Source organism: Trichechus manatus, unplaced genomic scaffold, assembly GCF_000243295.1.
Source record: "Trichechus manatus latirostris isolate Lorelei unplaced genomic scaffold, TriManLat1.0 scaffold00249, whole genome shotgun sequence".
Classification (NCBI taxonomy): domain Eukaryota; kingdom Metazoa; phylum Chordata; class Mammalia; order Sirenia; family Trichechidae; genus Trichechus; species Trichechus manatus.
The window spans coordinates 1,552,012-1,564,722 of NW_004444185.1; the positions used below are offsets into that span (position 1 = coordinate 1,552,012).

The 12,711-nt window shown below is 48.1% G+C and overlaps 1 protein-coding gene across 2 annotated transcripts in view; it reads right to left on the reverse strand.

The window, feature by feature from the left end:
* Window positions 1-7,847: 7,847 nt before the first annotated feature.
* COPS7B (COP9 signalosome subunit 7B) overlaps window positions 7,848-12,711 on the reverse strand; it is a 23,723-nt gene continuing 18,859 nt past the window's right edge. The window contains exon 7 of one of the 2 annotated variants that reach the window (XM_004389496.1): window positions 7,848-9,098. In XM_004389496.1, the coding sequence (XP_004389553.1) occupies window positions 8,940-9,098 (159 nt within the window). In that variant the 3' untranslated portion in view covers window positions 7,848-8,939. The remainder of the gene's footprint in view (window positions 9,099-12,711) is intronic. The other variant, XR_002822833.1, reaches the window with a different exon arrangement.

Sequence of the window (12,711 nt, forward strand, 5' to 3'; positions counted from 1 at the left end):
CCTGATGAAGGCAGGTATCATGGGGAGCTAGGCTGATGAGCTGGGCCAGGCCCCAAGGGGTGTCTCATAGCAGAGACGGACTGCCCACAAAGGATGGGACAAAAACAAGGTCAAAACCAAAACCCCACTGCCATCCAGTTGATTCCGACTCAGTGATCCTACAGGACAAAACTGCTCCATAGGGTTTCCAAGGAGCGGTTGGTAGATTTGAACTGCCGACCTTTTTGGTTAACAGCTGAGCTCTTAACCACTGCACCACCAGGTCGCTAGTAAAGAAACCAATGCTGGCTGACTTAAGCAGGAGAGACAGTGGGAGAATCTTTAGAGATCCTCAGAATTAATAGACAGCAGGAAGGTGGCTTGAAAATGAACAAGAATTAAGGGTGCCCCCTACTGGTGGCAGAGGTGGTTCAGTGGTAGAATTCTCGCCATAAGGGAGACCATGGTTCGATTCCTGGCCAATGCACCCCACGCGCAGCCACGACAGTCTGTCAGTGGAGGCTTTTGCGTTGCTATGATGCTGAACAGGTTTCAGCAGAGATTCCAGACTAAGATGGACTAGGAAGAAACACCTGGCAATCTACTTCCAAAAATCAGCCAATGAAAACCTCATGAATCACAACAGTCAGATCCTGCTATGCATAGCTCCATGGCAGCTAACAAAGGTGTTCGGCAGAAGGGTTGCCCTACGGGGCAGCCTGCGGCAGCCTGGGCCATAGCCTCGGGCCAGGAACAGGTGGCTGCCACAGCAATGACTTTCTAAACTGAGATTTGAAGCCCACAAAGGCATGCATGGAAGACTGAGCCTGGTGCTCTTCCTTTGCTAGATAGGGGCCAGGGGAGGAGGAGCTGGCTATTATGGCTTCTGGCTTTTGCAGCAGGATCACCCCTTCCATGGATACACAGATGGAAGAGAGGTCATCCTGTAAAGGAAACTAGGGTGTTTACAGGAAGAGGAGATGCTGGCTGGGCAGCCAAAACCTACAGATGCCTCCAAAGACCAAAACTGGGAGTCAGACCTTCCACACTTCAACGAGAGAGGAGCCCAACCATCCCAACATACACCACAGGGCTGCTCCCAAACTCCCACCCCAGGCCTCTCTTTTAGGGGCAAGGGGGTGGGCAGAGAGGACAAGCAAAGACACGAGATGGAGGCAGGGAGAGACATCGGGACTAAGAGAGGATGGCTAGCCTTCACAGCGCAAAGCCCCAGGGCAGCCAGGCTCCTGGAAGAGAGACCACTCAGAGCCCACACCCACGAAACACTGACCAAGATGGTGACACCTCCACCATCTGCATAGCCCAAACATGTCGACTGCCATCATCTACCACGGCCTGCCCACTCCCCTACCTTCTATAATAACACATCTGCCTCCCACTCCCACCCCACACTTACCTCGGTCACCAAGTACCACCATGACTTGGGAAGCCACTCAGCACTTAGAGGTGCTTGGTGCCACCAGGAGACCAGCAGGCCACCCTATGGTGAGCCATGGCCCATTAGTCCTGCCAACAAGCTCTCTCACCCACAGGGCTGGGGTCCTCCAGGCACATCGGTGTCTCCCAAACCTCCTGCTCACTCAAGGACTGGGTTCTGGGCCTGCTAGGGTTTCCGCAGCCCCGAGCCCTCCCACGCACTTGCATCTCATCAGCATTCCTTGCTAAGGCACAAGGAGCCCTGGGGGTGTTGGGGTTAAACTGCTAATCAGAGGTTCAAATCCACCAGCCACTCCACAGGAGAAAGATGTGACAGTCTGTTTCTGTAAAGATTACAGCCTTGAAAACCTTATGGGGCAGTTCCACTCTGTAACACATGGGGTCACCATGAGTTGGAATAACCTCGACAGCAATGGGTTCACTGAAGTTCAGGCACAAAGAATTCTGGAGAACTTGGCTCACTCCTGCTCTCCCACTTACTGCTGTGTGACCTTCTGCAGGTGCTTGACCTCTCTGAGCCTTTGGTGCCTGACACATAGTAATAGTTCAACAGAGGCTGGCCATTATTTCCTCACACCCACAGAGCACCTGCCATTGCTGGGCAAGAGAACAGAATCTACTCCTGTCCCACTTCTTGCAGCATTCACACCAGGCTCCTGTGACCTCAGCATTTTGCCATGGAGGCCTTGAGAAGCTGGGGACAGCTCTGGGTCCTTGAATAAGGCCGTGTTGTAAATATATATAAGTAACATGCTTGAAATGAGAAAATGATAGGGATGGAGAACAGATCAGTGGTTGCCAGGGCTTAGGGACAGGGTGGGAGAGAAGGGACAGGTGTGACTATAAACAGGGAGCATGAAGGATCTTTGGGGTGATGGAGCAGTTTTGCATCTTAAAGAGTGGTGGGAGTTACACGAACCTACATTGCATAGAAACACACCCATACACAATGCATGTAAAACTGGTGAAGTCAGAATAAGGTCTGAATTGTACCAATGTCAATTTCCTGGTTTAGACACTGTACTAAAATTATGTAAGGCGTCACCATTGGGAGAAACCAGATGAAAAGTATATGGGACTCCTGTGTACTATTTTTGTAACTTCCTGTGAATTATTTCAAAATATAAAGCTTACATATATATATATATATATATAAAACATACACATATAGGGTTGCTATGAGTTGCAATTGACTCCACAGCAATGGGTTTGGTTTGGTTACATATGTATGTGTGTGTGTGTGTGTGTGTGTATATACATACACACCGCGTGCATATATATATATATGTCATGTGCATACCCAATTCTGCACGTGATTTTGGGACTTCACAGCTCCCTGTGGCTCCTCTCCTTCCAAGGGTGAAGGGAGGCGCAAGGCAGCGTCCCAGCCTTCTCCCCTTCACAGTCCCGCATTCCAGCATCGCCACCCAGGCCCTCCCTATTAAGCTGCTTCAATTTTCCAGATGCGACTGAGAACCAGCCAGCTCAAAGAGGTGGCATGCACAAGGGAAATCACGTCCAGCTACCTTTCTGGAGGATGGGTGGGCATTTGCCTAGCACCCCTACATGTACACACACACATCCCATGGGCTGGCGACAACCTGGACACATGCACTGCCGCACCCTATCATCTCTAGGACACAGATGTACCTCCATCTCAAGGTTCCTGGATGTCTCCTACCAGACAGAATTCATCTACCTCTTTGGGACGTATAGTCTTCACCTTTCAGAATCATCTTGCTCCTGGCCCACCCCCACAGACTTCCAGACAAATACTCCGATTTGGAGAGGAAATTAACCACCTTGCCTGTGTCCTAGTCCCCTCCAGGCCCACTGATGCCAATGCCCCAGGGTCCAGACTCTGCCTTTGCCCAGAATACACGGTTTAAACATCCGGTTCCAGCACCATCCTTTGGCATCCTGATACACTGCTGCCCTCTGCTGGCAGTTTCAAGATAGTACTTAGAAATCAGTACAAAAAGAGCAACCATCCATCATCCTAGTGGAAAAATGAGTATGGGACAAGAACAAGGAAGTCACAGAAGAAAAAATGAATATAAAAAAGTTTACCCTCACTGGTAAATCAAATAAATTCAAATTAAAACAAGAGGGACATGTGGCTCCTCCTCAACCAGATTAGCGATGATGGAAAAGAATGACAATGTTTGGATGAAGATGGTGATAATGGTGCCACATGAAAAATATAATCGCTGTCACTGAGTTGTAAATGTGGAAGTTGTGTTGGCAGATGCTTTGGTGTGTGTTTTCACTACAATTAAAGAAGAGGAAAAAAATGGTTAGCTCTTAGAGCTAGGGCTCTTTTTTTTTCTTTTCTGCTTATTCGTATTTCCTAATTTTCTACAGTGAGCATGCATTCATTATGTGTGGATCAGCAACATAAATTACTCAGGGGTGGTACAAAGTTTCCTGGAGCCCCTCTGTGGGAAGCTGGAGACCACGCCGGGCATAAACAGCCTGGCAGAGCTAGTGGCCCCTTTGCTGCCTACCCACACCAGCTCCCGGGCCCTGAACCTGGGCCTTGCTGCCTGCCACCCACAGCCCCCGACAGGTACAGCAGTGCCTGAACTTCAGGCCAGCAAGTCCCGCAATAGAGCGGTTATGGGTTTAGCCTGGGTCAGACCCAGCTGCAAATACCAGCTGTTATTTAGTTAGAAGTAAAATAAGTAGTGAGCCCTAGTGATGTAGTGGTTAATAGCTTGGCTGCTAACGAAAAGGTCAGCAGTTCTATCTACCAGTCACTTCCTGGAAACCCTATGGGGCAGTTCTACTCTGTCCTATAGGGTCGCTATAAGTCAGTGAGGATCCAGTGAGCTATCCATGAGAAGTGTTTAACAGCACCTGGTACGGAGTCAGTGCTGAGCAAGTCTAACCCAGTGGAGGCCTCCACACCGGGAACTCAGTTCCAGCTAAGACGCTGGTGAACATTTTTTGTCAAAGATGACAGGATGCAGTTACCCTAGTATAGTGTAAACCCAGACAACAGCAAGTGGGACTCCCACTTCAAGGGCTCCTGGTAACCACAGACTCCATCTCCATCCACATCTGGATTAGACTGAGCTTCTGTCCTGCATTATGGACTGGGGGAAAGGCCGCCATGTGCTAGGCCCATGCAAGGCACTACAGTAAAGAAGAGCACAGTCCTTGTTCTCAGCTCACACTCCAGCCAGGCAGACAGATGCCTTCACCAAGGACTACACTGCAGAGCTAACAAGAAGCCCAGGAAAGGCATGGGGTACTAACACGGCACAGAGGGCAATGAGAGGTCAGGAAAGGTTTTCCTGGACAAGGGGGAGGTACGGAGGAAACCCAGGCAGAGCACAGAGTGAATTACACTAGAAAGGAAGGAGGGCATCTTTTCCACGGGAGCAATGGAGGTGAGAATGAGTGTAGATGAGTCTGTAGGCGAAAACAAGGAACAGGATTTTCCCAGCTGTCCTCCATTTTCCCAAAGTAGGAGTGTTTGATCATCTGTTGAGTGAGCAAGCTGTAATGGTGTAAACTACTTTACGAGAATGGTGTAACTGTAACAGCTGTCAGGAATGAGTGAGGGCTAACTGGAGACACAGGATGGGGTTGTTCACCAGCTCTGAGCACCCACTTAAGGTCCGACAACAAATCTGTAGTTGGGTGATTTCTTCAGCAGTTGTACGAGAAGGAAAAGTAACCAACTAGATTAACCCACAGTGGGGTTTGTTAGGGAAAAGCCATGCAAAGACAGATATAAATGACCCTGAGCAGAGCTGTGCTGCCTCCTCTCTTGGTTTCCCCGTCACTGGTTTGTCAGCTTCATCCCGAACCAAGGATAGCAATTCCCATCCTTTATCAGCCCAGCATTCCCTTTTTATTATGAATACTTTGTTAACACCCACCTTTACTGTCCTGAACTCAAGTCCCAGACAATCTACCTAACTCACAAGTGTTTAAAAAAAATCCATGTAATGCCCTTAGGGTAATACAAAGATGGAGAATGAAATTCATAATAAAATGTGGATTGCAATCTGTAAATCTCAAGCATAACTACAAGAAGAGATTTACTAAAGCAGTCAGATACTCATGGCTGTATGCAGAATTACCAGGAAGACACAGGTACAATCCCAGACCAAGGTATTCTATACTTGACACTCACAAACACCAGTAGTAGTGTGATTGGTTCTCCAGGACCAGTACAAATCAAACTACTGCACTGGAATAGATACAAATTGTTTTTGTTTCCTTTTTAAATAAAATATTGGAAGTCTCAGGCTGTTAGAATAGAGTATAGGAACTGGTTTCAGGCAACCCAGCATCTCAGAGATGGAGAAAATAGCAAATAGGTAAAAAAAAAAAATCACATGTAGTTTATCATCTCAGCTTCTTTGGACACCACATTTCTTAGGCCTGGAAAGTTGGCGGCAGCAGGGGCGGGGGGTCCTACTATCATTGGTGGCCATCTCAGATCTGGAACACAGGAATGCCCTGTATGGGGGCGGGGGAGCTTTGACCACCTCCCTGTTACCCAAGTGGACACTACAACATCCCTCATCTGGACAGACAGTGAACAACAAGGTCTTCAGGAGACAGGAAGCCCAGGGTTAAAAGTGACTGGGGCCAACACAGAGGCACTACTACTGGGCAACTTTATTCATCACAGCAGTGTCTTCTTCCTACCCAAGATGTTTCACTGTTGATGAGGACTCTTCTGAATATTCTGTTCATCCATATTTGTGTGTCAAACACCTCGCGCGTGTCAGACCTGAACCCAGCTGTCACAGCATGCCAGGCGGGAAGAGCAGAGCTCGGAGGCCAGGTCTCCTACTGGATGGCCAACAGAGCCATGACATGAAGCCCTGGAGTGTGGTCAGCTTTCAACAGTCATCTCCAGCCAGGATAGTGTTCCCACAACGTCTGGAGCCCCCATCCCACACTCTGCTTCCCCACAAGGTAGCTGGGTGAGTATGGGAAGCAGAGGCCATGGTGTGCCAGGTGTCAGCGAAAAGGGTCAGCTTTGGGGGCAGATTCTAACTGAGAATGTAACATAGAGAAGACAGCCAGAAGGTCGAAGTCAGAAGATCTAGGAGTGCTTGTTCTGCCATTTACCATGAGGGCACTTTGAATCTTTGAGTTCCATCTTCTCGTATGTAAAGTGAGGATGACTGTAATAATTCTTACCCTCACCAACCTCGGAAGACTGTCTGGTTGGAGAGAATTAGAGTTATTGTGCATGAAGACACTTTGTAAAGCACACTTTAAAAAAGCCAGTTGCTCTCGAGTCAATTCCAACTCACAGTGACCATGTGTGTGTCAGAGTCGAACTGTGCTCCACAGGGTTTTCAATGGCTGATTTTTCAGAAACAGACCGACAGGCTTTTCTCCCAAGGTGCCTCTGTGTGGACTCAAACCTCCAACTTTTCAGCCAAGAGCGTTAATATTTGTACCACCAGGGACTCCATAACACTTTACGAACATATTATCATTATTGCCATTTTTTAAGGAAGATGAACCTACAAGTCCTTAGGGCCTTCGGGCAGTCAAGTGAGCAGTGGTCACAGGTCCGTGATCACACATTTTACACACGTCAGAAGTCACATCATGCAGTCTGCTCTGCAGTGGGGACACAACTCGCTGAGAGTGAATGTGCTGTTTGGGCTCTAGAAAGAATAGCGGAAAAACCGGTGAGCCTGGGAAGTGATCAGCTTCTCTCAGGGATATTGAGAAATGTTTCCAAGAATTTCCTCAAAATGTGTTCCATCGGATATTACCAAAAAAGATTCTGAAATCAGTGGGGGAAATGGGCTTCCTCACCCAGGACGGCTCCGAGATTTAAGAATGAATTTCCAATGAGGATATGGGGTGCGGGGTGTGCCAAATTTATTTAACAACACTACTCTTTTTCCAGAAAGCAGCTGACTAAGGGCTTCATGAACTGTAAATGCTGCATTTAACAACTCTCCAGCTGGGCATAATGTTATGTGGGCACAGGGACCAGCTTAAAAGTGACCTGAGAATGCTCTGTTAACATTCGATCAATGGTAGGCAGCAGCTGGGCATTTTAGAAAAAGGAGAAATCCATTTTCACCATGGTACTGAAATAACCACATTTCCCTGAATCCCCCTTATCCCAACCGCTCAAAGTCCAGCAGCTATGCAACCCCACACTTCATAGTCACATACATTAAATCTACGCTTTTATTTTTCATTCTAAAATGTGCTCTTTCCTCGCTGAACTTTAATAGCAGTCTAGGACCTCCACCTCCCCTTTCAAAACAATACCACCACACACACACACACACACACACACACACCCACACACCCACACCCACACACACACACCCACACCCCCACACCCCCCACCACCTTCCAGCCAGGTGAAAAAGTCTCGGCGACTAGTCTATAACAAATATTGACACATGGGGGAAAAAAAACGCATGTTGAAATGTATTAGAATCAGAACCTGTACAAAAAAAAAAAAATTAAAATATATCCTGAAACTGTTCAAGTTCAGAAAGGCTAGTCAAGTCCTTTTCTCTTGCCAGGAGAATGCCATCATCAGAGGGCTCTGGGTCCCCAGCCAAGGAGGGGCGGAAAGAAAGAGACAGAAGCAGCAAAAGGTCCTTCACCAGACAGTGGGGCCTCAGCACCACTGTCCCCACAGCTGGTGCAGCTGGGAGGGTAACAGGTCTTGGGAGAGTGCGTGCTGGCAGACGGCCCCATGTGCAGCTGGGGCCTGCACACCGAAAACAAGTCTGCAGAGTCACAGACAGCAGGAAGAGCGGCCAGCAGAGAACGTCAAGCCGGAGAAACCACTTCTGCCACTCAGCAGACCCACCGCACCCTCTGTCTGTGCTCAGATACCAGAGGTTAGTCAGCCCAGCGCTCCCAACTAATGAGAGATCGGTGCCAGGCTTAAGAGGCTGCAAACCCGCAGGTTTAGTAAACATAGCCCAGCGACACATCCCTCCACGGCCTCAACTGGAGCTGCCAACAAGGGGTAAGGCAGGAGAGGGGACACAAAGCATTTGATACCTGGCTAGAGACGGCCTGCACCGTTATGGGTTCTGTGGTACATGGGGCTGAAGGCCCACCTCCCTCCTCATCAGAGAGAGGCCACCTTCAGTCATCCCTGTGGGCCGGGAAAAGCCACCTCCGGCTTAGGACCAGCCTGGCAAAATGACATGACCACTGCATGGAGCAAAAGGGAAACTTAGAGGGAGACAAGCCCTTGAACAGAGACAAGAACCTCCTCGAGGGAAGCTGGGCAGTGTCTGACCCTGCAGGATGGCATCAGTGGAGCCCCTGAGTCTGAAGGAACAAAGGGGGAAAAGAGGAAGTGGGTGAGGGAAAGGAGTCATGGTGTTTCTTGAACAGTACCAACACGGGGAGGCGCTGGTGAGGGGACGGGCAGGTCTGGAACTCACTGAAGGTAGAGAGGGGAGGAAATAGGCCCTTGGTGTCCCCTCCCCACCTGACCCAGGCCTGGTGAGTGCCAGCTGCCCTAGCCGGCCCTAGTGGCGGCTAGAGACCAGACCTTTCACTTTGGACATCTTCTTGGTGGGCTGCCTCTGCTCAGCATGAGGGGGACACTCCCGTTCAGCCAACTGTTGCTCCATCTCCTGAGCTGAGGAGGATGCGGTGGCTTTGAGTGTCTTCTTGATGTTGGTAACCTGGAGGGAGAAACAGAATGAGTGTGTTCAGCCTGGAAGCACCAAAAGTCACTGATGCTTGTTCTTACTATGATGAGCACCACACAGAGAAGCTACCACCCTCTGTAAGAAAACCTAGAATTTTCTTCAGCAACCTCAGGAGGAGAAGCAAGCAGGGCTACTCAAGAAGACATGTGAAAATGAGTCAAGTAAAAAAGGATGGAACTAATGCTTTCTTTGCTGAAAAGAGAGTATAAACAAAGTAGACCATTTGGCAAAGAGGTGCTTAAAATCAGGCCTTCAAACCGGTCCAGAACAGTTCAGGAATGGTTCAGTAATTGCCAGTGTAAACGCAGGCACTGCACGCATTGCATAGCAACCAAATCTGTTGCTCATCGATTCTGACCCAAGTAGGAAACAAACTGCTTGTTTTAGGCTGGGTTATCTAGAGAAGCAAAACCAGTGAAGTGTATACATATATAAAGAGAGATTTATCTCAAGGAAATGGCTCACGCGGTTGTTAAAGGCTGGCAAGTCCCAAGTCTGTGGATCACGAGTCAGGCTGGAGGCCTCCCCTGACTCACATAGATACAGGGGTTGACAAACCCAAGATCAGGAGGTCAGACAGCAGGCTGCTGGTTCACAAGCTACAGAAGCTGATAAATCCCAAGATCGGCAAGCAATACAGCAGGCCGCTGGCTCAAGTCCCAAGAACTGGAGGTCAGATGATGACGAGCCAGATGCAGGATCCAGAGCAAGCAAGCTTTGCCAGGGCATCCATATATATATCAGATGCAGGCCACACCCCCGAGGAAACGCCCCTTATAACTGATTGGCTCATCACATCAGATCACATCATGGAGGATGACTACACCATTACATAACTGCCAAACCACATCATTACATAACTGCCAAACCACTGAGAATCATGGCCCAGCCAAGTTGATACACAACCTTAACTACCACACTGCTCAAAGATGGCAGCCAACCGCACAACTCTGAACATGTGTTACTCTTCACAGTCCAGCCAATAATCCAATCTCCTGCATGGATCCCAAAAGTTTCAGGAGCCTGATTCGGGAGACTGGATTATTGGCAGGACCATGGAGAGCAACACACATTCAAAGCAGCGTGGCACCTTTAAGCAGGGCACTGCTGTTTGTTTCCTACTCAGGTCAAAATCCACAGGCAAGAGATTTGGTTGCTGTGCAATGCATACAGTGCCCTTGTTTACAGGGGCAATTACTGAACCACTCCTGAACTGTTCCGGACCAGTTTGAAGCCTTCCTTAAAATGTTCTTAGAAAAACAAAAGAGCCCAAGAATTCTATACTCAGCTGTTGTTCATGTATAAAACCACAAATATTTTCACAAGAACTTTGGGAGACAGGTTCATGAGCCCTTCTTAAATAAACCACTGAAGGATGAACTTCAGCCAACCAAGTGCAAATGAAGAAAACCTAGCAAAAGAACTGGCAAAATGCTACCACACAACCGTTGTGCAGCATATTTTTTTCACTTAACAAAGTAGGGGTTCAAAAATATTTAAACTCCTGAGCATTTTTCCATGCCAGATCTCATACCCTCTGTAACACCCCGGTACTGGTCTATCAGGGATGTTCCATAATTTCTGAATTAGTTCCCGTTTTCAGAGTTTCACTTATAGACAGTGGCAGTCCCTACATGTTACCTTTGCTTACTTTCCTGAGTATCTGTGGAGGGCATATTTCTAGACGTGAGCTTTCCAGATCAAAAGGTATGTGCTTGTTACATTTTAATAAGTACTGCTATCTTGTCTTCTAAAAGATGACTGTACCGACTGTGCACTTCCACCAACTGGGAACTCCAGTGCTGTTTATACACGTATTGCCCAACATCCATTCTAATGGCTCCTTTATATCTTTGCTCTTCAACTAGTTGAGGAAGAAAACGGGGAGGAAAAGCAGGAAGAGGAAGGAGGTGGTAGGGAAGAGTTCTCAGGCAAATAATAAATAGTAGCCATTTTTTCATCATTGGAGAAGGGTGGGTGCAGAGTCAGGTGTGTTTGTTGGTGAGAAAACTGAGGGCTTCCCTGTTTGATGCTTCAGTGTTCTCTGGAAAGCAGGAGTGATGGTCTTCTATAGAGCCAGAAAGGGGTTGTCAGGGTCAACAGTTCTGAACAGCCAGAGTATCAGGAGCTAGAGTAACAGGCCGAACGCAGACACAGAACACCGCAATGAGAGTGAGGAAAAAAAGCCAGGTTCCTGCGGGAGATTTCTCATCTGCAGAATGAACCTCAATTAGATTACAGGTCATTTCAGTTTTTTGTTTTGAGATGAGGGAAACAGCTTGCCCTCAAACTGCTGTAAGCGCATTCAGCATTACAACCCTGTGGAAGGAGAGCTAAGAGGACAGTTTGCTGTGCACGGCCAAGCTGCAGGGCAGTCTACCAGTCAGCTCAGGGTCACCCAGGGTCCTGCCAGACCAACACATACTGCCTGGGAGCCGGGCTCTGCCTGTGCGGCCAGCTCACTGCTGCTTCCACCTGTCTCGTCAGCAGAGCTACCTGGTGAGCTCGTAAGTGTAGAATTTGGAGCAGGTGGATGGCTTACCACTCTTTCTCTTATAAACGAGATACTTGTCTCTATTTGTCTTACTTCAAGGCATATTTTGATGGCCTTCGAGGACAGATTAAGAAATGTAATTTCTCAGTTACCGCTGCTTCATAAATTAACATTCTCTCCAGTTTGATATGCTAAGTATTCTGAGGAAAATTCATTAAAATCTTAGTAAGAGGCAACAGAATGATTTTAGTTTATTTCCTGACATGTCAGTTACCTCTGACTTCCAATGCGTTAAAACATCTTGCAGCTTAAAAATACACGTTAAGAAAATGAAAGAAACCAGCACAACTTGTACAAGGAAAGGTCATGGAAGCTTCATGGACACATCCAGACTCCCTGAGGGACTGAACTGCTGGGTGGAGGGCTATGGGGACCATGGTCTCGGGGAACATCCAGCTCAACTGGCATAACACAGTTTATAAAGACAATGCTCTACATTCTACCTTGGTGAGTAGTGTCTGGGGTCTTAAAAGCCTGTGAGCGGCCATCTAAGATACTCCACCGGTCTCATCCCTTCAGGAGCAAGGGAGAATGAACAGAACAGGATACAAAGAAAAGATTAGTCCGAAGGACTAATTGTCCACAGCTACCAAGGCCTCCACCGGACTGAGTCCGGTAGAGCTAGATGGTGTCTGGCTACCACCACTGACTGCTCTGACCAGGATCATAACAGAGGGTTCTGAACAGAACTGGAGAAGGATGTAGAACATAACTCTAACTCACAGAAAAAAGACCAGATTTACTGGCTTAAAGGAGACTGGAGAAACCCTGACAGTATGGCCCCCAGACACCCTTTCAGCTCAGTGGTGAAGTTGTCTCCGAGGTTCACCGTTCAGCCTAGGAGTGGAAAGCCCCGTAAAACCAAATGGGACTAACGAGGTACAGCAGTCCAGTGACAAGGGCCAGAAGGCAGAAGGGGAGAAGGAAGCGGGTGATAGGGAACCCGAGGTTGAGTAAGGATATTGTTGATGTGTTGTAAGATTGTTAACCACTGTCATAGGGCAACATTCGTAGTAACTGTTAAATGAGAAA